Here is a 23,653-nt window from a genome sequence, read left to right as displayed (position 1 = left end):
CTGCAGCACGTACAGTGGCCAGAACCATAGCTTTCTGAACTTGTGCAAGTGTGTGCCTGTTTTTACCCATGTGATAAAGCAGAAAGCAGGCCTTAAACTCCAAGTGGGGTTGCTGAAATGGCTTCAGTCGGTAAAAACATTTGACCAAGCTTCATAATCTGAGTTCCATCTCAGCAGCCCATGCTGTGGAAGAACTGATCCCCTCAGGCCTCCAAGTTATCTCTGACCTTCACAGAGCAAATGTGATGGTCATATACATCACATCACATGTACACATGAAATTAAAGTTTTTGTAAAATCCCTGAAGCAGCTGACTCCAAGCTTCCACCTTATCCCTTTCTCCAATGTCACCTTAGGGAGGAGCTGGGTCTGCTTCATTATCCAACCCTGTTACCCTGTTGTGACATGGGTCTTATTCCCAGCTCCTAGACAGTGTCAGCCCTGTGTGCTAGTCTGACATAAGACTAAGGGGAGTCTGGACTAGGGTTTTTTTTGTTTTTGTTTTTGTCTTTTTTTTTTTATGTCCTACAGTCTAGGGACTGTATCATATGTCCTGATTTTAAATCAATTGATCTGGTTAAACAAGGCCTCTTCTCTAGTATACTTGGACTTGGTCAAGGTCACCTTACCTTATCCCCATGCTGTACCTGAGTTCCCTCATCTTGCTCTGCTCATCTCTGCCAGGTAGGACAAGAGCCAAATGGGTCCCACTACAAGGGGAGGTGTGACAAGTTTGTCTAGAAGAGGCTAGGAAGTGCCAGTCTCACCTGGGCAAGGTCAACACCAGGGCTTGGACATCTCCCAGGTATCCCCTCCTCCCACCTACCTGCTCCTACTGCTCACCTTTAACCCCCATCTAGTTGTTATTTAATCCACAAGGGGAGTCCAGCTGAAGTGGAGACACCAACTAGGACAGCCCAGGAAGGTTACTGGGCTGTGCTTAGGATGGAGGCAGGAACCTATGGGGTAAAACCACCACTGGTGGAAAGGGTAAGAGGCCTTGGGAGCCTCCCAGCAAGGCCTGCAATGCTACTACGGCTGGGCAGAACTGGCTTGGCCAGAGGCACCTCTTCTTGTGATTCGCTTGTGCCCTATCCATTAGGATAGCAGGGAACCAAGTGATGAAAAGTGCTAGATGCCTATCCATGTCCTGGCCTGTAGCTGAGTTCTGGTGGGAACCGACCATGGCGTGGAAAGGTCCACTGTGGAGTGCTTGTGAAGCTAAAACTACTTCCTTTCAGGTAGGAGATCCCAGGAACCATTTTTGTGGTTGCCTTGTCTCCCTTCCTTGTGGATAAATAGTCCTCCAGGCTCAAGGTAGTAATCACTGCAGCCCCCAGGGAAAGGCCATGTCACCAGTACCTCTCTCCTGAGAAGATGAAAGGAACCCAGCTCACTGTGTAGCTCCACTCTCACAGTGAGGGACCCTCACTAGGCAAAATTGGAGTCTCCCTGGGTCTCAGGAGCAGACTAGAATCACCTGTGTTTTCCGGGAGGCAGGTGAGACACCCAGCTCAGGGCCAGATCCCTACTGAACAGGTGACTGCAGTGACCTAACTGCACGGAGCAGGTGAGGCTGGAGTCAGGTAGGGCCTGGGGTGGAGCCTGGTATGACAACCTGTAAATGACGAAGTCGCTGTCGATTTAGGCTTTTGTTGTCTTCTTCCCTGGGAAATGGGACTCAGAACACACGACCTTCCTCAGAAACAGTCATGAGGGCTAAATGAGTCACGGACACTCGTGGAAAAGCAGTGCATGTCTAGAAGGGACTTGCAGCTCGGGGGTGGCGGTGGCAAAAAAGTGGTGGCCAGTGAAGGCTAAACGGACTCAGCAGGCTGCACTGCAGCCTCCACAACCATCTCTGTCTTTCTGTTTTGTTTTTGTTTCTGTTTGGTTTGGTTTGGTTTGGTTTTGGGGTTTTCTTTCAAATTTGGTTTTGTTCTGGGCAGGGTGGGGGAGGTTGCAAGAGCAAAGGAGACGGGCAGATAAATGGGATTGATATTAAATCCACAAAGAATCAATAAAACTTAAAAAAAAAAAAGTGAGGGATTCAGGGATGATGTTCTGCTTTTTTTAAAGCCAGGGTTTCTCTGTGTAGCCCTGGCTGACATCCTGAACTCACTCTGTAGACCTAGCTGGCCCCGAACTCATAGAGATCCACCTGCCTCTGCCTCCTGAGTGCTGTAGGGTCACTTGTCTTGAATACAGGCACTGAACCCGATGATTCATCTCCCCTGGCCCAGAGAAGGGTTTCTTTTGAAATAGTAATACAACCACGTGCTTCAAAATCCCAAAGGTACAAAAGGTTGACAGGCAAAAGGAGTGAATGTCCTGGAAATCAGTTAATTAACTCTTAGTGGCCAAAGGCAAATGAGGCTCTGAGTCTCAGAAAGGGGGCCTGCCAAGGGTGTGGAACGCTTTAAGGAGAGGGAGGGGTCTCTGTAAGTCATTGGTGCAGATGTTGGAACATGAAGAACCGTGTCTGTCAAGGTACAGACATACACCCTACTTCTGAATGCTAGGCTTCTGTACAAACCTGCTGATAAGTTTGAATATCCTTGTTCTTGGTAGCAGCCCAGATGTAGAGAACCAGGTGACAAAGGGATGCCTGGACCTCTTCCCTCAGACTTCATCTTGCTATGGAGGAAACTAATCAGAGACGGGGGGGGGGGGGGGCAGCTTTCCTAGAGTCCCACAGCAAGCCCAGAAACTACAGAGAGAGCCCAGGGAGCAGACAGGTAGACAGATGATGGGAGGAGCAAGGCCAGGTGTCAGGAAGCAAGTTTTCTGGGTGTTCACACAAGGTTATGAAGAGGCTGATACCAAGCACAGGGGATATGGGGGTGTGAGGGAGCTGCTGCAGTGAGGGAACTGGCTCTGCCTCTCCATTGAGCACCACAAGGCAATAAGTATGAGCATGTGTAATGCAAACAATCCGTGACCTAGGCATTGCATATCTTAGTCCTAGGTTTTGCTCATATGTGGCAGAAATAAGGAAGGTAAATGATACCATTACATCATTGCATGGGGCAGCAAAATACAGGAAACAGCCTAAACATCAGTCCGCAGGAACCTAGCTAAGGATGCAATAGTGTTTCCACACCCGGAGTACTCCACAGCTCAGAAAAGCAAATCAGCCACAGAGACATCTACGTACCAACACAGTCTCGAAGAAGATCCTGAATAGAGGGCCTTGGGATAGGCTAGTATGATGGCTCAGTGGCTGAGGCACTTGCCCCCAACCCAACAACCTGAGTTTGAGCCCCAGGTCCTGCAAAGTTGTTCTCTGACCTCTGCAAACATGCTACGGTTTGCAACTGTGCGTGCCAACTCTAGCACCAGGGAGGAAAAGGTCCATGGAAACAGTATGATATAGAGTAGCCTATGCAGGGTTGATTGTGGTCTTGAATATGAAATTGAAGGCTGGGGATACAGCTGCATTGGCAGTGTGCTTGCCTGATGTGCTTTAGCCGTGGACATGAGCTCTAGCACTGTATAAACTGGGTAGGATAGAGATGCTTGCCTGTAAACCCAGCACTTTCTAGGTGGAAGAGGAAGATCAGGAGTTCAAGGACAGCTTTAATACAATGAAGACTTAGAGGCCAGTGTGGGATACATGAGACCTATCCCAAAATAATAAACAGATGGAAAGTCATGAAAACTGCCCTTGGGGACAGCAGAGTATACTCAGGTCCAAGGCAGAGGTGACATGCTCAAGTTCCAGGCATCCCACTTGTAATTCTGTGTTACAGCTGAAATAATATCAGTTTAGATCAATGGGATTGCCAGTGCTTTGTCCTCCGTGTCTGATTTCTGTTTCCAGTTAGCACTGATGTCTTTAGTGCAAATGCGCTAATGTTTAGCCAAATCCCCAGCTCCTCTATTGCTTTGACATGGCAAAGATAATGGAAATTGTGGCTGGAGAGATGGCTCAGCAGTTAAGAGTATTTCAATTCCCAGCATTCACATGGCGGCTCATAAAGACCTGTAATTCCAGTTCCAGGGGATCTTCCCCACCTCACACTTTGTGCTCTCTGCTGGCACTGTACAAGGTGCTGCACAGACACAAATACAGGTAAACACCTACACAAAATAAAAAGCAAATTAAAAGAGAAAGGAAATTAAGTTGAGCACAATGGCATACAACTGTATTCCTTGAACCTTATATGCATTTCCAGCACATGGGAAGCTGAGGCAGGAGACTTACAGAGAGTTAGAGGCAAGCCTGGGCTACAGGGGGAGTTTCAGGCCACTGTAGGCTATCTAGTAAGACCCTGTTATAAACAAACAACAACAAAACAAACAAAAACAACAGTTGACCTAACAAAGAAAACAAAAGGGGAAGGAAATTCGATAAACCAGGCATGTAGACAAGCAGGGCTTTCTATCTCACTCCACACAAGACATCAGTCCTCCCTTGGGATGCTATATGACTTCTTACAGAACTGAAGAGCTAAAAAAAAAAAAAAAAAAAAAAAAATTACCCTCAGCGAACAAAAACAGGTACACAAATGTGTTCACTTTAATTTAATATATAATTTAAATTGATAATTAATATATCAATTTAATTTAATATATTAAAGTTTTTATATATAAAAACTTTATAAAGTTTTTCGAGACTGGGTTTCTCTGTGTAGCTTTGGAGCCTATCCTGGCACTTGCTCTGGAAACCAGGCTGGCCTGGAACTCAGAGATCCGACTGCCTCAGTCTCCTAAGTAGGATTAAAGGTGTGCGCTACCACCACCCAGTTAGAGCTCCCCCCCCCCTCGAGACAGCGAGACAGCGAGACAGGGTTTCTCTGAGGCTTTGGAGACTGTCCTGGAACTAGCTCTTGTAGACCAGGCTGGTCTCGAACTTGCAGAGATCCACCTGCCTCTGCCTCCCTAGGGAGGTGCTGGAAATAAAGGCGTGAGCCACCAACGCCAGGCTGAGCTTCTCCTCTTAATCATGCTTCCAGAGGCACAGTGTTTTTGTGATTAGTGGAGAGAAGACAAGAAAAATGGGTCATAAGGGCTGTAAGACCAGTCAGAGGGTAGAGGAAGGATTTTGAGTTTAAGTCCTGGATTACAGACTGAGACAGCATATTAAAAATAGAGACTGGGGGGCTGGAGAGATGGCTCAGAGGTTAAGAGCACCAGCTGCTCTTCCAGAGGTCCTGAGTTCAATTCCCAGCAACCACATGGTGGCTCACAATCATCCATTATGAGATCTGGTGCCCTCTTCTGGTGTGCAGATATACATGGAAGCAGAATGTTGTAAACATAATAAATAAATAAAATCTTAAAAAAAAATAGAGACTGAGAAGTCAGCCAAGAACAGGTGAGGTTCACCGAAATACATACCTGGACAAAGCAGGGCAAAGTAGCAGATTCCTGTACTCCCAGAACCTGGGAGGTGGAAGCAGAAGAATTAAAAGAGTTTAAAAATCATCCTGGGTTGCCGGGCATTGGTGGCCCTTGCCTTTAATCCCAGCATTTGGGAGGCAGAGGCAGGCGGATCTCTGTGAGTTCAAGGCCAGCCTGGTCTCCAGAGCGAGTGTCAGGATAGGCTCCAAAGCTACAAAGAGAAACCCTGTCTCAAAAAACCAAAAAAAAAAAAAAAAAAAAAAAAAAAAAAAAAAAAAAAAAAATCATCCTGGGTTACATAGTGAATTTGAAGAAGGCCTGGGTTATCTGATACCTTTTATTAAAACAACAAAAATAAGTGCTTGGAGGACTGGGCAGTGGCTGGTTGCTTGCCCAGCAAGCATGAGGCTCTGGACTAGATCCCAATAGTGTGTAAAACCAGGTGTGGCACTACAGGCCTGTCATCCCAGTGTTGTAATCTCAGCATTTGGAAAGTGGAAGCAGGAGGATCAAGAGTTTAAAATCATCTTTTGCTGCACAGGGAATTTGAGACCAACCTGGCTCAGCTATAGTGTTTCAAGTCCACCTGGGTTATAGACTGAAACCCCATAGGGAAAAAAGAACCAGAGGAAAAGCGGGCCGAGAATGAGTGACGCTGTCCACTGAAATATACACTTGGACACTTTGATCCCAGGACTCAGGAGGCCAATGCAAGCAGATCTCTGTGACTTTGAGTTCAGCAGCATGTTCAGAGAGCCGAAGTCCAGACTCCTCCCCAAACATCTCTTGTTTATTTAACAAGAGACAGTCTCTGCTAAATATTTAAGCCCAATGTAGGAAAGTGGAAGGCATTGAAAACCCATCCGTTCAAAGGGCCACTTTCTCTCCAGTGCTTTCCACAAATGGAGGGGCCTCCTCACCCACAATTAGGTGAGATGACTGTCCCTTGCCCTGATTTTGGTCACATCCACTCTCCATTTCGAGGGAGTTTACAAAGTGCTAATCAGATCATTCTCACCCTAAAGCCATTTTAATTTTAGCCAGCCAGATTTACTCCATTTTTTTTTTTTTAATGCCAGGGGGTGGTGCTATGGTGCCTTTAATCCCAGCACGTGGGAGGCGGATCTTTGTGAGTTCGAGGCCAGCCTGGTCTACAGAATGAGTCACCAGGACTGTTTCACAGAGAAACCCTATCTCGAAAAAACAAAACAAAAAATTCATTTTGTATTTTTGCCTGTTTGCTCGTCTGTGCACTATAGTGTATGCCTGTGTGCCCGTTGCTTTTGGAGGCCAGAAGTGGGCATGGGATCCCCAGCTGTGAGCCATTCTGTGGGTTCTGGGGCTTGAACCTTGACTCAACTGGAACCTTGGGACTCTGGAAAAGCAGTCAGTGCTCTTAACCACTCCAGCCCTAACATACTTTATATAGGACTCCAAGGCCCTGCAGGACGGAGCATCCAGGGAGCAACTCGGTCCAACCAAACAGAAGTCTTTGCCACCGTCCCCTTCTTAGCCTGGAAATGCCCCTGCAGCCCGCAGGCCTTGGCAGGGATGTCGCTCCTCCCGGAAGTCCTCCTAGGTTTTTCAGGTTGCATTAGGGGCCTCGGGAGAGGCGTCATATTCCTGACCACAAATGCCACATCCCCCTGTGTCTGAGCCGGGACATTTCGGTGCTGGGAACTGAGACCACCAGCGTCTGCCAGCTCTGTAATTCTAGCTGGGCTGGCTTGGAGCAGGGACTGAGGCTGCTGGCTCGGAATGGCTATTTTGGCATATATGGCCCAGAACTTGGGAGGATGGCGACGGAAAGAGCGCGCAGTCCCTTTAAGGTCCCCTTCTGCGCATCCCACCCTCCCCGGCAGCTCGCCCCTCAGAAGCATGGCGAAAGCCCCGCGATCTGCCCCTCAAAAAGATGGCCGCAATAAAGCGCCGATTCTCATTGGTCCAGAGGTCTTGAGAGACTCTGATTGGTGGATCTCAGAGGCGCGTCAGGGCGGGGTGGGGCGTGGTGGGGCGGCACCGGCCCAGGCCTAGCTTGCAGTGGCATCAGGACTATGTCGTGGGCGCGGAGCCACCTGCGCTCGGCTCTGTCCCTGGCAGCTGTTTCTGCGCGTGGTGCAACGACCGAGGGCGCGGCGCGGCGGTGGTTGAGCGCGTGGCCCGCGCCTCAGGAGCCCGGCATGGAGTATCAGGTTTCTGACCCGCGGTGGGGCAAATGATCGCGCACGGACACGTGGGCTAGACCGGAGCCGCGTTCCGCGCTCAGCCAGCTGCTGGCGGCATCTGAACCTGAAGTTGCGGGGTTCAGGAGGCGGTGACATCCCAGAGTCCAGGGGAGGTGACAGGGACCAGAAAGTTGGGCTCAGGTGGTCGGATCTGGGGATTCTGAGGGTGTGTGTCGCGCATTGCAGAGGTTAAGGGGCACTGGTGATAGACCAGGACGTCCAGAGTCTGAATTGAGCTTCAGAAGTTCCCGTGACCCCAGAGTCTGCACTGAACAGAGCGGGAAGGGAGAAGTTATGGAGTCCAGAGTGGAAATATCCAGGAGGATCTGGGATGGGGTCTCCAGGACTTGAAGACTGGGAGTCTCAAAGTGTTCAGAATTGGCTGGTAGACAGGCAGGAAAAGAGGCAATAAAGAGTCTGGAAAACAGAAAAACAGAAAATGTCTGTAGATTGTTGTGCCAGGGTCAGTTAGTTGTCAATGACCAGAACTTGAAGTTTGCCAGGCAGGTGGCACCGGTTTGAGTGCAGTAAGGCTTCCAGCCAAGCCCTGAGGCTAAGAGTGCAAGCTACATGGGTCTGAGGCCTAAGGGGAACAGGCTTCTCAGAATGTAGATATAATTGAAACACACACCTGACTGGATTTAAATCCTCAAATGCCCCTCACTTAGTCCTCTGCATTTATTTTCTGTCCCCACTCCCATCCCCAAAGCCATTTCTCCTGAGGCTTTACCCACCTGTGGGTTCTGGCTGGTGACCTGGCGTATCTTCCCTCCCTCTATATCGCCTCGTCCAGCTCTAATTGCTTTCATCATCTTGTCTCAGGGTTAGAATGTGGAACTCCAGAGTCTTAAGGAATTCCAAGTCCCTAGATGTCTGTGGTCCTTGCCCCAGCCCAATGGGTGCTCAGTGTAGTGGGAGAATGAAGAAGGCCCCGGGGGTGTGAGGGTGAGGCTTGGGAAGGCAGCCCAGGAAATGAATTCCGTCCATCTTGCCAGCTTTACCTGACATTCCCTGGGTGGGGCTGGCCTGCCCCAGGCTCCCATCTTTGCCAGAACTAGAAATATGCCAGGGTTCTCTCCTCACCAAGTAAGTGTAGACCAAGGCAGCAGGGCTGATATAACAGGCCTGGCTTTGCCACTGGTAGGCTGAGTGCTTCTGTCCTTAGACTCTCACTGAACTAGGACTATGGTTGCCAGGATGCTGTGCGCATGCTCAACACCCTGCAGACCAATGCCAGCTACCTGGAGCAGGTAAAGCGCCAACGGAGTGACCCTCAGGCGCAGCTGGAAGCCATGGAGGTGTACTTGGCACGGAGTGGGCTGCAGGTAAGGTAGTAGATCCTGTGAAACACCCCTACCCCATCTGCTTGGGAGCCCTGTGGCTGAAACAGGGATCTTTCTGTCTGCTGTAGGTGGAGGACTTGAATCAGTTAAACATTATCCATGTCACTGGGACCAAAGGAAAGGTAAAAGTAATCCAAGAGGAATCCACATGGTAGGATTCCTTCGTCCACCTTTGTTAGTTGCTTTTCTATAAGCTGCTCCCAAAGAGCAACTTAAGGTGTCTTGCTAGTGTCACTATTGCTGTGATGAAACACCATGACCAAAAGCAACTTGAGAAGGAAAGGGTTTATTTACTCACAGTTCCTTATAACAGTTCATCATCAAAAGCCATGAGGCAGGAACTCAAGCAGGGCAGGAACCTGGAGGCAGGAGCTCAGCCATGGAGGAGAGCTGCTTTCTGGCTCATTCCACCTGCTTTTCTAAAGAACTGAGGACCACCAGCCCAGGGGTGGCCCCATCCACAATGGGCTGGGCCCGCCCCGTCAATCACTAATTAAGAAAATGCCACATAGGCTTGCATATAGCCTGAGCTTATGGAGGCATTTTCTTAGTCGAGGCTTCCTCCTCTCAGATGACTAACTCATGTGAAGGCGACATAGAACTATCCAGCATGTAGGGGAAGAAGTTATTTGGCTGTAAGACCTGGGGGATCTGGTCCATCATGGCAGGAGACCTCATTGCATCCTCAGTCAGAAGTAATGAACGCTGGTGTTCAGCTTGCCCCCGGCAACCCTGTCTAGAAACTCCTTCACCGACCTGCTCAGAAACATGTCTCCTGGGTGACTCTAGGTGCTGCCAAGTTGACAATCAGTATTAACCATCACTTCACCCTACCCTAAACTTTCTAGGGCTCCACCTGCGCCTTCACTGAACGCATCCTGAGGAGTTATGGCCTGAAGACAGGCTTCTTTAGGTATTGCACTCTGGAGGAGGGGGGTGTCCCTTAGCTCTGTGGGGGGCTGTGGTACCAGCCAAGGTCAGCCTGTATGTCTCTCTGCCACTATTTATCCATTCAGCAAACATTAAAGCTACAGTGCCCATATTTGTCCATTAATAGCAGCCATCAATTTTCATATGGAAAAAATGGAGGGAAAGTGACAGTATCTTAAAGGTATCACCTAAGTACTTGGCTAGAAGAGTCAGACAATCTCTTACTATTTTAAATTTCAAATGTAATTTTTGCTTTTACTTTTTAAATTTTTTTTATGTGTGTAGGTATTTTTTCTGCCTGTATGCCTATATGTATGCCTGGTAGTACAGAGTGTTTTGAGCCACATGTGGATACTGAGAATTGAATCCAGGCTTTCTGAAAGAGCAGCAGTGCCCTTAACTACTGAACCATTGCTCCAGTCCCTATGTTGGTTTTTTTTTTTTTTTTTTTTTTTTTTTTTTTTGGTTTTACGAGACAGGGTTTCTCTGTGTGGCTTTGGAGGCTGTCCTGGCACTCGCTCTGGAGACCAGGCTGGCCTTGAACTCACAGAGATCCACCTGCCTCTGCCTTCTGAGTGCTGGGATTAAAGGCCAGCCCCCTATGTTGGTTTCTTGAGGTAGGGTATTCCTGTAGCCCAGGCTGACCTGGCGCTCAATCTGTGCCCCAGGCTGGCCTAGAGTTCCAGAGGTTCTTCCTACATCAAAGTCCTGCTAGATTTACAGGTGTGAGCCACCACACCCAGCTTGGTTTTGCTTGCTTTTTAAATTTTTTATTGAGGAGAGGCTTTGCCTATATAGCTGTGGCTGGCTGGCCTGGAACTCTCTATGTAGACCAGGCTGGCCTCAAACTCACAGAGATACACCTGCCTCTGCCTCTTGAGTGCTGTGATTAAAGGCGTATGCTATTTTATCCAAATAGTATGCTTGTACACACATACACACACAAATATGATTGTGTGTGGGGGTGTGCAAGCATACTGTGTGTATGTGTGTGTTGAGGCTGGGTCTGTCTCTCATTGAACCTGGAGCTTCTGGATCCTGCTAGTGGAGCACTAATAGCAGCTAGCCCCAGGGATCTTATCTCTGCCTCCCAACAGTTCAGATATAGGCTCACTATATCAGCTTTTTTGGAGGAGTGTGGGAATGCTGGGATCTGAACTCAGGACCTCAAGGCAAGCTCTCCAGATACAGTTTGTAAGTAGTGTAGAAATGTTTGTCAGTCAGTTAAGGTGTCTTTGTGGTAAGGAGCAGGAAGGCGCATAGATAAAGGCCGTCAATGGCATCCATGTCAAGTCTCCACAGGTCGGCAGTAGAGTTCTGCCAAGCCTTAGCTGCCGCTTGCGTCTGGAGGCAGCACCCCCTTGTGGTGGCACACAGACATCCAGATCTGGGGTAGAACCTGTGTCCTGTCACCTTAAATGAATGACATTTGGGAGGGCTGAATCTGATTGTGTTCTTGGAGGTTTGTTCCCTGAGGGAGGAGCATATCCAGCTTTTGTTTCTGTTTACTCTGTCAGCTGGCAAGCCACCACCTAAGCATCTGAAACCAGTTGGCTATAGCCATTTCAGGTCAGCATGCTTCCCCTAAACTGGTGTTTGTTCAATGTAAAGAAATGTAAGGCAGCTGGGTGTGGTGGCGCACGCCTTTAATTCCGGCGCTCAGGAGGCAGAGGCAGGCGGAGCTCTGGAGAAATGTGTCCTTAAGAGGGTTGTGTGATCGTGGCTACTGTATTGATAGGTGATATAATAAAAAAGGACAGTATATGTCTGCCACTGGCCAAAGGTTGTAAAGCAATTTGTGATATAGAAGGCAACTGTTTTCAAGAATGGTCTTTTGGGATCTGAGCATGGTAGCACATGCCTGTATAATCTGTCACTTGGGAGATAGAGGCAAGAGGAACAGGAATTTAGGGTCATTCTCAGCTAGTTGGAGGCCAGCTGTGGCTATATGAGACCCTATCTTAAAAAAAAAAAAAAAAAAAAAAAAAAAGCTAAATAAAAAGAATAATCCTTTTTTGGAAAGCTTGAGAAAAATTTGACTTTTTTATTTCCTTTATTAGTGTGTATGTGCTTGTATGTGTGCACATGCCTCGTGGAGCATGTGGAGTAGTGTCTCTACCATGTGAGTTCTTGGCGTGGAGCTCAGACCATCAAGCTTGGCCACAAGTGCCCTTACCTCTGGCCCCCAGTAATAATTTTCTGAGTAAAACCTCTAGCTACTGACTTGGGCCCACGATGCTTGTAGCTCAGCATGTGGATGGGGCAAGGGAATGACTCTGATGGTCCTTCCTTCTGAATTTAGTACTTTACCAGTGAAAGGCAGATGGATGTTGTAGGCACATTTATCAGAGCCACTGATCTGTGTGCAGTGGGGAAGCTTGGGGCTTTGGGGGTCCAGAGAAGATGCTAGACCATGCTGGGACAGGGTCCTCTCCCTCCTTTCTGGAGGGGTGTGTCTTAGATGAGAGTGGTTCAGTAAGTAGTATGAAGCCGCTGGCAGTGGGGAAGGGCAGTGCAGAAGTCTAGGGCTGGAGACTGAAGTAGTTCTGAGGTGCTAGACTGGGCCTCGGCCTTGGCAGCATCTGGGAGGCCCTAACTGGGAGCTTGGATTCTTGAAGACTTCATAGAGCTTCTTGAACAGGGCAGGACACAGTTGTGTGTTTCTGAAGGAAGTTTGACTAGGGCAAGGAAGTCCCTGAAGCTCAGGCAGGAATCCTGATGACCCCAGGTCTCTCGGCAGCTCTCCCCACCTGGTGCAGGTGCGTGAACGGATTCGCATCAATGGGAAACCCATCAGTCCCGAGCTCTTTACCAAGCACTTCTGGCGCCTCTATCACCAGCTGGAGGAGTTCAAGGTGCTGGGGCTGGAGGGCTGGGACAGGGCCATCTCCCCAGAGTGGGGACTGTGGGGGATGTGGGACTATGGAGGGCTGGCTGGAGTCATCTCCCTTGAATGGGGCGGGGGAGCTATGGAGGCTGTGGGACTATGGCCTCTGACTTGTTCCTGTGTGCAGGATGACAGCCACGTTGCCATGCCTGCTTACTTCCGCTTCCTGACACTCATGGCCTTCCATGTCTTCCTCCAAGAAAAGGTGGGTGTGTCTTTACTAGACCCTGTATCTGAGTCCTTGGGGACTGGATTATAGTGGAGGGAGCTTCCTGCTCCCAGGTGGCATCTGGGCATTTCTTCTTCTGCCATGCTGTCTGATCTTCTGCAGGTGGACCTGGCAGTGGTGGAAGTGGGCATTGGTGGGGCTTATGATTGCACCAACATCATCAGGTGAGGAAGCTGCTTGGAGATGACTGGCCAACCAAAAGCCTGTGCCTGGTGGCTCAGCACTAGGGCACTGGGAACCTTCTTGTCTCTTTCAGAAAGCCAGTAGTGTGTGGAGTGTCCTCTCTTGGCATGGACCACACCAGCCTGCTCGGAGACACGGTGGAGAAAATAGCATGGCAGAAAGGGGGCATCTTCAAGGTACCATAGCAGGCCAGGGCAGGAGAGGCTCGTGGGGGCCCAGGGTCTGTCCCTTTAGCACTCTGGAAAGAATGGCTGTGGCAGAACCATCAGTGTTCCATCTCGGGACCAGGTCCTTGCTGTCTGCACATGCAGTCCGCTTTCCCATTGCTCTCCCTGTGTGACTCAAGCCTCTCTGTGGCCTCTGTTGAAATTAGACCCAGTTACAGGTCTGTGGGGCCAATAGGGGCAGATGGAGAACCCCAGCAGTCCTTGTCACTTTCTCCCTGGTCTGTTTGCAGCCTGGTGTCCCTGCCTTCACTGTGCTACAGCCAGAAGGTCCCCTGGCCGTGCTGAGGGATCGAGCCCAGCAGACCTCAGTGAGTGATTGGGTGGTCTGGTGGTATGGTGGAGGTGTGTGCTGACCTGAATGACACTGTCTCCTGTTAGGCTTCAGGTCCTCATGTGCAGTGTGTGGGTGTGTGGTGGGGACATGCAGAGCACATCTAGTTATGGGAGCAGGTCTTTTTTTTTTTTTTTTTTTTTTGGTTTTTCGAGACAGGGTTTCTCTGTGGCTTTGGAAGCTGTCCTGGAACTAGCTCTTGTAGACCAGGCTGGTCTGGAACTCACAGAGATCTGCCTGCCTCTGCCTCCCGAGTGCTGGGGTTAAAGGCGTGCACCACCAACGCCAGCGGGAGCAGGTCTTGGTAGGCCCCGATGGTTGGGGTATGGCCAGAGGGTTTTGTAACAAAGTGACAGTGGTGGCAGGTCGGTTGACCAGCTGTTGCCCTTTTCCTCCACAGTGTCCTCTGTACCTGTGTCCACCATTAGAAGCCCTGGAGGATGGTGGGCTGCCGCTGACCCTGGGCCTGGAGGGAGAGCACCAGCGGTCCAATGCAGCCTTAGCCTTGCAACTGGCCCATTGTTGGCTGGAGCAGCAGGACCACCAGGGTAGGTGGGCTAGTGTGGGCAGACAGGTGGGCATTGTGAATGGAGCCTGCCTTGGAGGGGTCTAAACACAGAGACTCATGCCCCACAGACATCCGGGAGCTGAAGGTGTCCAGGCCGAGCATGCGGTGGCAGCTGCCTCTGGCACCTGTGTTCCATCCCACTTCCCACATGAGACATGGTAAGTTGGAGCTTCCTGCCCAGCCAAGACCAAACAAAGCTTTGTCCCCCTAAGATGTATATGTAGCCCCCATTGCATCTTTGTGGCTTTAGAGATGCATCTTTTGGTTTTCTGTTTGGGGGTTGGGGCAATTCTAGATTGTTCCTCAAGGTAAGCATTCCTCTCTGGCCTAGAGTTCACAAATCTTTGAAGCCTCAGTTTTTTCTATCAACCAAATGAGATAATGATAGCACCCACCGCCACGGGCTGTTTTGATGGCTCATGATGTGACCTCACTCAGATGCTGAGCCCAGTGCCTGGAGGACCTGGAGCAAAGTGTCAGTCAGCAGTAGCTGCTGTCTGTCATCAGGCTGTGAGGCCACCTTTCCTTCCATCACTTTAAAACTGCCTTCAGGGGCTGGAGAGATGGCTCAGAGGTTAAGAACACTAACTACTCTTCCAGAGGTCCTGAGTTCAATTCCCAGCAACCACATGGTGGCTCACAACCAACCGTTATGAGATCTGGTACCCTCTTCTGGCCTGCAGGGACACATGCAGACAGAAAACTGTATACATGATAAATAAATAAATCTTAAAATTAAGAAAAAAAGAAAAACTGCCTTCAGCCTACAGTAGGTGCTCACAATTAGACCCCTTTAGAATAGTTCCAGTGTGCCAGTGTCACTGTCAGGGACAGCCCTGGAGCAGATCTTAGGTCACACTCTAGCCCCAGCCCTCACTCGCCGTGTGAGCTCAAAACTCTGTGGCTGTCACATGGGAATCATGTATGATTGTGTGAAAGCAGCCCCTGCTCAGGGTTCCCTGGAAGATTCCATAGTGAGGCAGCCCATTCTGGGAACCCAAGGACTAGCATTAATAATAGGCTTTTGGGTGGATCTGCCTGCAGGGCCAGAAGACTGCAGGCCTTGTAGATCCCAGAGCATGGTCTTGCTTGCCTTTGCCAGGGCTTCGGGACACAGAATGGCCTGGCCGGACACAGGTATTGCGGCGGGGACCTCTCACCTGGTACCTGGATGGCGCACACACCACCAGCAGTGTGCAGGCCTGTGTGCGCTGGTATTGCCAGTCATTGCAGCGCAGCAAACACCCCAGTGGGTGAGCTCTCTTGCAGGGCTGGGCATGCAGGGTTGGGGGTCCTGGGTAATGACCCATTGGAGCTGATTTCAATAGCCATCAGTGGGCTGTAACCTGCCCTTTTAAAAAAATGTTATACTAATAATTCTTTTACAGTATTGTGGCTACATGGAACAAATTTAAAATGTACTAAATGAAGTTTCTATAATAAAATCTATACCCTGGGGCTGGAGAGGTGGTTTAGTTGTTAAGAACCTTTGCTGCTCTTTTAGAAGACCTAGGTCTAGTTCCCAGTGTCTCCATGGTGGCTCACAGCCATCTGTAATTCCAGTTCCAGGGGACCTAATGCAAGGTTTAGGGTTGGACCAGGTTTTTTTGGTTTTGTTTTTGTTTTTTCCCCGAGACAGGGTTTCTCTGTGTAGCTTTGGAGCCTATCCTGGCACTCTCTCTGGAGACCAGGCTGGCCTCGAACTCACAGAGATCCGCCTGCCTCTGCCTCCCCTGTGCTGGGATTAAAGGCGTGCGCCACCAACCCCAGCTGGGCTGGACCAGTTTGAGGAGGAGTAGAATCTGGGGAAATGGATGGGTTGGGAAGGAGGGCAGAAGGCACCCACACCCCACCCTTTTCTTCCCTGTGTAGTGGGCCTGAAGTATACGTCTTGCTCTTCAACTCCACGGGTGACAGGGACTCTGCTGCCCTGCTGAAGTTGCTGCAGGTAAGGGACCTGCCTGGAGGGTGGGAAGCCAACAGCAATGGTTCTGGCTGTATGGCACCTACAGGCTTTGATGTCCTCAGCTATAAAATTACAGCCATTCCCTGTGGCATCTTTTTTTTTTTTTTTCAAGATAGGGTTTCTCTATGTAGCGCTGGCTGTCCTCTGTAGACCATGTTTGGGGAGACTTGAGTGTTTTCTAGGCTCCTATGATCATTTCCCATTTTAGAGCAGGAGGTTGAAGTGGTTCATATTCAGAAACTACCCTAGCATGGGTTTGGGGCCTGCTGTCCAACTAAACTACCTTAAATAGGTATCACCCAAATCTCCACTCAGTGCAGTACACACATGCGAGTACTTAGTACAATAGGCAGTGCAAGCTCCAAGCCAGGAGGAGTACACCGAGGCAAATGAGGGTGGTGCTGAAGGCCTGTGGCTGCTTACTGCAGTATCACTAGTTCAGGGTGGTCAGTGTCTCCAGAGATGTGGAAGTCAGGTGGGGGTGAGGAGGGATATTCTTTCAGAAGACTAATACCACTTCTTCCCTTGGCCTCCTAGCCCTGCCAGTTTGACTACGCTGTCTTTTGCCCCAACCTGACGGAGGTGTCATCCACAGAAAATGCAGGTGAGGGGTATAGATGGCATGGCATGGCATGGCATGGCTGATGTCGAGGGCCCAAGGTAGACTACTCAGTGAGGAGTGGGGCCTTCCAAACCATGCTAGAAGATAGCATTTTTTAAGATTTATTTATTTATTTATTTGGTTTTTCAAGACAGGGTTTCTCTGTGTAGCTTTGGTGCCTATCCTGGCACTCGCTCTGGAGACCAGGCTGGCCTCGAACTCAGAGAGATCCGCCTGCCTCTGCCTCCCGAGTGCTGGGATTAAAGGCGTGCGCCACCAATGCCCGGCAAGATTTATTTTTATTGTTTGCGTATGTCAGAGTGCCTGCAAGTGTGTGTCTGAGTACCTGGCTCCTGTGGAAGCCATAAGAGGTCCTTAGATCCCCTGGAACTGGAATTACAAATGGCTATGAGCCACCACGTGGGTATTGGGAACTGAACCTGAGTTCTCTGCAAGAGTTAGCATCAAGGGTTTTTAACAACTGGACCCTCTCCAGCCCCAGGGTATAGATTTTATTATAGAAACACCATTTAGTATATTTTAAATTTTGTGACATGTAGCCAAAACACCATAAAAGAATTACAGGTGTAACATTTTTTGAAGAGCAGGTGACAGCCCACTGATAGCTACTGAAATCAGCTTAGTGGGTACAAGTGTCTGGAAAATACCAGTGCGCATTGCATGAATGGTGGGCAGTTACTACTACTGCCTGCTGAAGAGTCAGGTCTGATCATGTATGGAAGAATGCAGTACCCGGTTGCAATGTAAAATGCATTTAAAATTGTTGTTGTTGTTTGGGACAGGGTTTCTTTGTGAAACAGCCCTGGCTGTCCTGGTACACACACTCTCTCTCTCTCTCTCTCTGTCTTTCTTCCTGTCTCTCTCTGTCTCTCTCTTTCTCTCTCTCTCTCGGTAGACCAGGCTGAACTCACAAAGATCCACGTGCCTCTGCCTCTCCCTATTTATTTATTTATTTATTTATTTATTTATTTATTTATTTTTTCCTGAAGCAGGGTTTTTCTGTGGCTTTGGAGGCTGTCCTGGAACTAGCTCTTGTAGACCAGGTTGGTCTCGAACTCACAGAGATCTGCCTGCCTCTGCCTCCCGAGTGCTGGGATTAAAGGCATGCCCACCACCGCCGGGCCCTAAAAGTTCTTTTTAATTTCACTTATTTTTTTATTTAGCTGGGATTGGGACACATGAGTGGAACTCAGAGGACAGCTTGGGAGAGTCAGTTCTCTCCTTCTACCATGTCGGTCATGGGCCGTGTACTAAGCCATCTCACTGGCTCCTAAGTGCTTTTTGTATTATACTGCATTGTGTTTAAGAAACTTTGAAGGAATTGGAAGCATGCAGATAGATGTCCCAGTCTCACATTGGACCATGTGTGGAGAGGTCTGAGATCTGTATTTTTATGCCCACCCGGTGAGGGACACTTTGTAAAGATGAGCCATGGGGATTGTAGAGGTGGGCTGTCAGGCTCTGCTTCTCATGACATGGAACAAGTCACACTGGTCATTGTCTACTGTGCGAGCAGCCAGCAGAGTCTGGTGAAGTGGTGCTTATAAACGGCCAGGTGCTAAGCTCACTGTGAGCTAGCCCCTCTCCCTCTCCCTTGCACTGACATGCCTTGTCCTGGACCCCACAGACCAGCAGAACTTCACAGTGACTCTGGACCAGGTGCTGCTCCGCTGCCTCCAACACCAGCAACACTGGAGCTGCCTGAGTGAGAAACAAGCCAGCCCTGACTTCCTGAGCAGCCCCAGCCCAGAGCCTGGCAGGCCAGGTTCCCTGCAGCCGGCACTGCGCCCGCCTCACTCTACGGGCACTAACTCCCTTGTCTTTAGCTGTATCTCCCACGCCTTGCAGTGGATCAGCCAAGGCCGGGATCCCATCTTTCAGGCCCCAAGCCCTCCAAGGAGCCTCCTCAGCCACCCCACGGCCAGTAGTGGGGCAAGCATTCTCCGGGAGGCTGGTGCCATCCATGTACTGGTTACTGGAAGCCTGCACCTGGTGGGTGGAGTCCTAAAGCTGCTAGAGCCCTCCCTGTCCCAGTAGCCAAGGCATGGGATCAGAGATGGGATCTTCCCACACCGTCTGCCTCTCCACAGACTTTTATATTCAGTGCCTTTTAATTTCTGCTTCCAGATTCTTTCTGAGACTGGCCCAGGGTCCTGGACTCTTGGTAGACTGTAGGGATGTTAGAGACACTGCACCTTGGCCTCTCTTTCCTCTGGCATAGATAACAGGGGGTCTTGCCAGAGTCCTCATTATTGCAGGCTTTCAGCCCACCCTGCTGCCCCCTGACTCAGGCCCGTCTCATGTGCAAGCTGCCTAAGCAGCCTATGGACCCGCTGGAGTCTAGGCCAGAGACTTCCTCTTCCCTCCTGGTGCCTTCTAGGAAGAGAGAGGGCCCTTGCCTGGGCATTTGGGGATTGTGGGTTGCTAGAATTAATTGAAGCTTTTAAACCCTTTTTTATTTTTTTTGTAAATAAATGACAAACTTTGATTGATTCCTAACCTCTAGCTCCTAGCTCCCTCATCAGACATTTGGGGGTTTGGGATTGGAGCTGTAGGAGTATAGATAGGAGCATGGTCTAGGAGCATCTTCTGTTTCCTCAGAACATAAGGTGGCTTGTGTCATGAAAAGACTGGACTGATGTTTGTCTGCCACATGCCAAGACACTGCTTTGTAAACCTGCTCACCCACTGAGTGTTCAAGCTGTATGCCCATCTTACAGATGAGGGTGGGTGGCTGGCTTTCAGGAGCCAAGGAGCTGTCCACAGGCCCATTGCAGAGAAGAGACATGGATTAGAACCTAGAGCTTATGGGGGTAGCTGTGTCACAAACCCCAGAGTCTGTAGACAGGGCTTAGTGTTTGGTTTCTGTAGCCTCTGTCCCAGGGTTGGGCGACCAAATGAGTGAGCAGCAGAGGGGACTGATTTCCTCTGAACATGTGCTCCAGCCATCTACTACCAGGCCAGCCCAAGGGGTGTGCAGCCATCTTCTGTGTCATAATGTCCCTTCCCCTTTACCCAGTACAAGCCAAAGGGACACTGGTTTCATGTCTGATTTATTGGTGAATATACAGGGTTTGGCCCAGGACAAGCAGCCTGGCCACTCCCCTCCTGCTGCCCATCCAATGGGCTGGGAGGAGGTCTCTGTGGCATTTCTGGGAGGGGCTGGTCTCCCCACCCCACTGTTCTTGCCATCTTCTGAGGCCCCCTTCCTGAGCTGAGCACCCCTCAGCTTCTGTTTCCCCCACCAAAATTGTGCCTGTCCGGGTGAGGAAGCCACTATGGCCAGATGCAGGTGGCTCTGCGCTGGGCTGGGCTGGCATGTTTGCAGTTTTTACCTCCCACCCTGCCCAGTTCACCAGCACAGGATCCAGCTTTAAGGCAGCTCCTTAAGCTTCTACAGCAATGTTCATGTGCAGGGCAGTGCTGTGTCTCTCTGTATTCCTGGGCAGCCATATCTCAGAGCCCCTAGGTTGGACAATTCTGTGAAGTAGGGTGAGGAAACCCTGAGGTGTTCCAGGCTGGAGTGTCCACGGGCAACAAGCCTCTGTGAGGGAGGTATGAGGGGCAGGTGCAGGGGGCATGCTCCATCCTTGGCTGAGTGGAGGTGTTTGGCTCCTGGGACAAGTTCGTGGCCAGTGGTTCCCAGCTTGTGGCTGCTTGGTCTTGGCTGGGGGGCCCTGCAGCTCCAGGCTGGGCACTATGCCATGCTGCTGGTGGAGCAGGGGGTGCTCTGGGTGCTCCCGATGCTATGGTTGGTACTGCTACTCTCAGAGGAGGCTGGGGCAGCCACGGCCACCACTGGCTCCTGCTTGCTGGGGCCACCTGAGGGGCATGGGCAGGGGGTGGAGGTCAGGGCCCCAGCCAGGGCTCCCCACCCTCCCCAGAGGCTTCACTGAGCATGGCTCAGGGTGGTGTGGAGGACCCTTGAGTGCTCGCTGTAGGGGTAGGGTGGGGATTGGGATACTCACGTGTGTGGGAATAGATGTACCAAAGTGCAGCTGTGAGCAGGACCCCGATGAGGAAGGCACCAAAGGTGATGCCCAGCACATAGGGCAGGGGCAGGCCTTTGCCTGTGTGACCAAAAAAGAGGCAACAGAAGTCAGTGTTGCTGCTGTGCTCTGGCCTTGGACCTGTCCCTACCCTGTCATGCTGGCCTGAGTCACGGGAATTATGCTACTTTTCAACCGGTAACTCCTGAGTTCTCTGAACTCGTCTCTTCATCTAGTTTGTGAGCTTGGTACAGTACTAAGCTGAGGGTCCAGCCAGTCAAGCCTTTTGGGCCGCCCTTCTGTCCCCAAAGGCTTGCAGAGAAACATCTTATGGATGGTCTCATAGGTGCAAAGAATGAAAGAGCCTGCTCTGCCATGCTGTGTAACCTTAGGTGAGCCCTGTTCTACTCTGAGCTTACATGGGACTCAAATGGTCCAGAGCATTTTTTAAGACTAGTGCTGCCCGGGTTACTGCAGGCCCCATTCCTTTCACACCCTTGCCTTCTACGTGGCCCTTGCTCTCTGGGTTCCTGTCTATGCAGGGGCTTAAGAGCTCTGCATTCTTGATCCTGGCTGGGAGTAAACACAAGCCATCCTAGCCTACATGGCATGTGTACACCCCTTGCCTGGTGGTCTCTGGGCCCAGGGAAACAAGGAGACCAGGCCGAGGGGCCTCCTCCAACCTTGGGGTGTCAAGTAATGTAAGGCCCATACCACACCTAAGATGCCTCATGTTCCATCCAGGAAGTCAAGTCCTCCAGCAAGGTGTACCAGTGACTAAGGGGGCAGAGCTGAGGCTTAGCGGGGAGAGGGGGCTGAGGTCAGGAGAGCTGTCCCATGAGACTCAACAGTCTTCTATTAAGATGATCTTACTGTGAACTCCTCTGGCTGCTGGACCTGAGAAACTCTTCTCCAGGGCTGCCCTGCTCTGTTTTCTACCAGTATCTGGGCCCCTTCCCTCCACTGTTCACCATTCCCTACTTACGAGGCAGGTTAGGGCTGTGGATGCTCAGATGCATGGAGACAGTCTTGTAGACTTCCTGAGGAGAGAAGAGTGATAGCTAAGTGGTCCAGCCTTCAGCTGGCAGCATGTGGTTCTCCCTGGGTCTGCATCTCTGACTTTGCCACCATTCCAAGCCTTGGCTGGGTCCTATGTCCACCACCAGGAGCCTGTGGGCAGGTCCTAGGAGACATGTGCTGTGGGACAGCAAGCAGCAGGATAGTCTGCGGCTGCTGTGAATGGCCCAGCATTCCGGGAGGCTCTGTGCCCATGTGTTTAGAGGGAGCTCCACATGTGTTACCCTGTGCAAGCCGTGAGCCACAAGCCAGGCCATCCCCGATGCCCATTTCACAGGCTGGAGGCTCAGGGCCTGGAAGGTGTGCCTGGAAATCTGTGTGCAGACAGCTGGAGCGTTCTTGTGAGTGTGTCAGGCCTGAGCGCCTGAGAATAGAGACTCACTGGACAGTAACATGCTGATAGCAGCAAAGCAGAATGGCTTTCCTGTTCTTCTTCCCTAAGCTGTCTGGTTCATTGAGATAGGTCACACTGGTGATCACTGCATGGGCGGGTGGGACGTTGGAAGAGGGTGACTAGGTGGGAAGTACTGAGAATGATGGATGCATAGGGTTGGGGGATGAGTAGATAGAAGGGTAGATGGGTGGCTGATGGAGCGGGGCGGTGGAGGGAAGGGTGGGTAAAGGGATGGGTAGGCAGATAGGTGGACGGGTGGTTAGGTAGAGTATATAAATCGGTAGATGGGTGGGTGGGTGGGTGGGTAGATGAATGACAGAGGATGGTTAAATATGCAGAGGACAAACAGATGGATGTGTAGTTGCAGCTGTATATATGTTCAGATTCAGTAAGGCTTAGGTAGCAGTGACTGCTCCCTATAGCCAGGCTGTCAAGCCCCATGCCTGGCTCTCGCTCTGCTGGCCACCAGCTGTATAGATCTCATTGTGCTATCACCTCTTAAGTCACCTTGAAACTAGACTTGGACCGTACCCACTCACCTGGGACACGGTGCTGGGCTGCAGAGCTACATTGCAGCTGAGGGTGCCAGCTGTGGGTGTGGGCATCATGTAGACATGGAGGAGGAAGCTGAAGCGTGGGTCACCTTCAGGGCTTAGGGACAGCAAACTCACACAGCTGCCCTTGGGTGCTCGGTTCTGGATGAGTTCCACCATGTCCCCTTCAGGCCCCAAATCCAGATGGCAGCTCTCTAGATGGACCGTGACATCAGAGGTTGATGGGGACATTCTCACCTGCACAGAGAGGTAAGGGAGCTGTGTTATGTGCAGATATCCTTGACTGTTCACTGACTTCTCTTGAAATAAGCCAGAAGGTGAAATTTCATCTTTCCTCTAACAATGTTGGGAAGAAAGGCACAGATTCAAGTGGGCATGCCATACCTGCACAAAGCCTTGCTGGCCCAGCTCAATGGTACTGGATGCCTGGAGGAAGTGCCGGCTGAGGTAGAGTCCCAGCTCCAAGGAGAAGCTGTCCATGTTGATGCACTGCACCTTTTTCTATGGGGGGGCATGAGGAGACAGTTTGGCAGGAGGAATCTCCTGAACCCCATCCTCACCTTTTTTTTTTTTGGTTTTTCAAGACAGGGTTTCTCTGTGTAGCTTTGGAGCCTATCCTAGCACTCGCTCTGGAGACCAGGCTGGCCTCAAACTCACAGAGATCCGCCTGCCTCTGCCTCCCGAGTGCTGGGATTAAAGGTGTGTGCCACCAATGCCCAGCCCATCCTCACCTTTTAAATAAACTCATATTTACCAAGAACTCACTTGGCACTGGACTAATG

General features: G+C 50.5%; 2 protein-coding genes across 2 annotated transcripts in view; one reads left to right on the top strand and one right to left on the bottom strand.

Annotated features, from left to right (window-relative positions):
• Positions 1 to 7,400: 7,400 nt before the first annotated feature.
• Fpgs (folylpolyglutamate synthase) lies at positions 7,401 to 18,900 on the top strand. The gene is given in 15 exon segments (NM_001244009.2): positions 7,401 to 7,538; positions 8,768 to 8,896; positions 8,983 to 9,036; positions 9,763 to 9,827; positions 12,585 to 12,699; positions 12,859 to 12,936; positions 13,063 to 13,124; positions 13,217 to 13,319; positions 13,601 to 13,678; positions 14,102 to 14,249; positions 14,338 to 14,427; positions 15,372 to 15,522; positions 16,142 to 16,217; positions 16,773 to 16,839; positions 18,485 to 18,900. Coding segments are annotated over 15 exon segments (1,764 nt in total). The 3' UTR covers positions 18,895 to 18,900.
• Positions 18,901 to 19,892: 992 nt separating this feature from the next.
• The window catches only part of Eng (endoglin), a 33,906-nt gene continuing 30,145 nt past the window's right edge, over positions 19,893 to 23,653 (bottom strand). The window contains exons 11-15 of the mRNA XM_027423793.2: positions 23,256 to 23,372; positions 22,857 to 23,108; positions 21,832 to 21,886; positions 20,826 to 20,927; positions 19,893 to 20,679 (exon numbers count right to left, since the gene is read on the bottom strand). Of these exons, the coding sequence (XP_027279594.1) occupies positions 20,555 to 20,679; positions 20,826 to 20,927; positions 21,832 to 21,886; positions 22,857 to 23,108; positions 23,256 to 23,372 (651 nt within the window). The 3' untranslated portion in view covers positions 19,893 to 20,554. The remainder of the gene's footprint in view (positions 20,680 to 20,825; positions 20,928 to 21,831; positions 21,887 to 22,856; positions 23,109 to 23,255; positions 23,373 to 23,653) is intronic.

The sequence above is a fragment of the Cricetulus griseus genome, chromosome 6 (assembly GCF_003668045.3).
Source record: "Cricetulus griseus strain 17A/GY chromosome 6, alternate assembly CriGri-PICRH-1.0, whole genome shotgun sequence".
Taxonomy (NCBI): domain Eukaryota; kingdom Metazoa; phylum Chordata; class Mammalia; order Rodentia; family Cricetidae; genus Cricetulus; species Cricetulus griseus.
The sequence above is the reverse complement of the archived record's forward strand: the minus strand, read 5'-3'. Positions and strand labels throughout refer to the sequence as shown.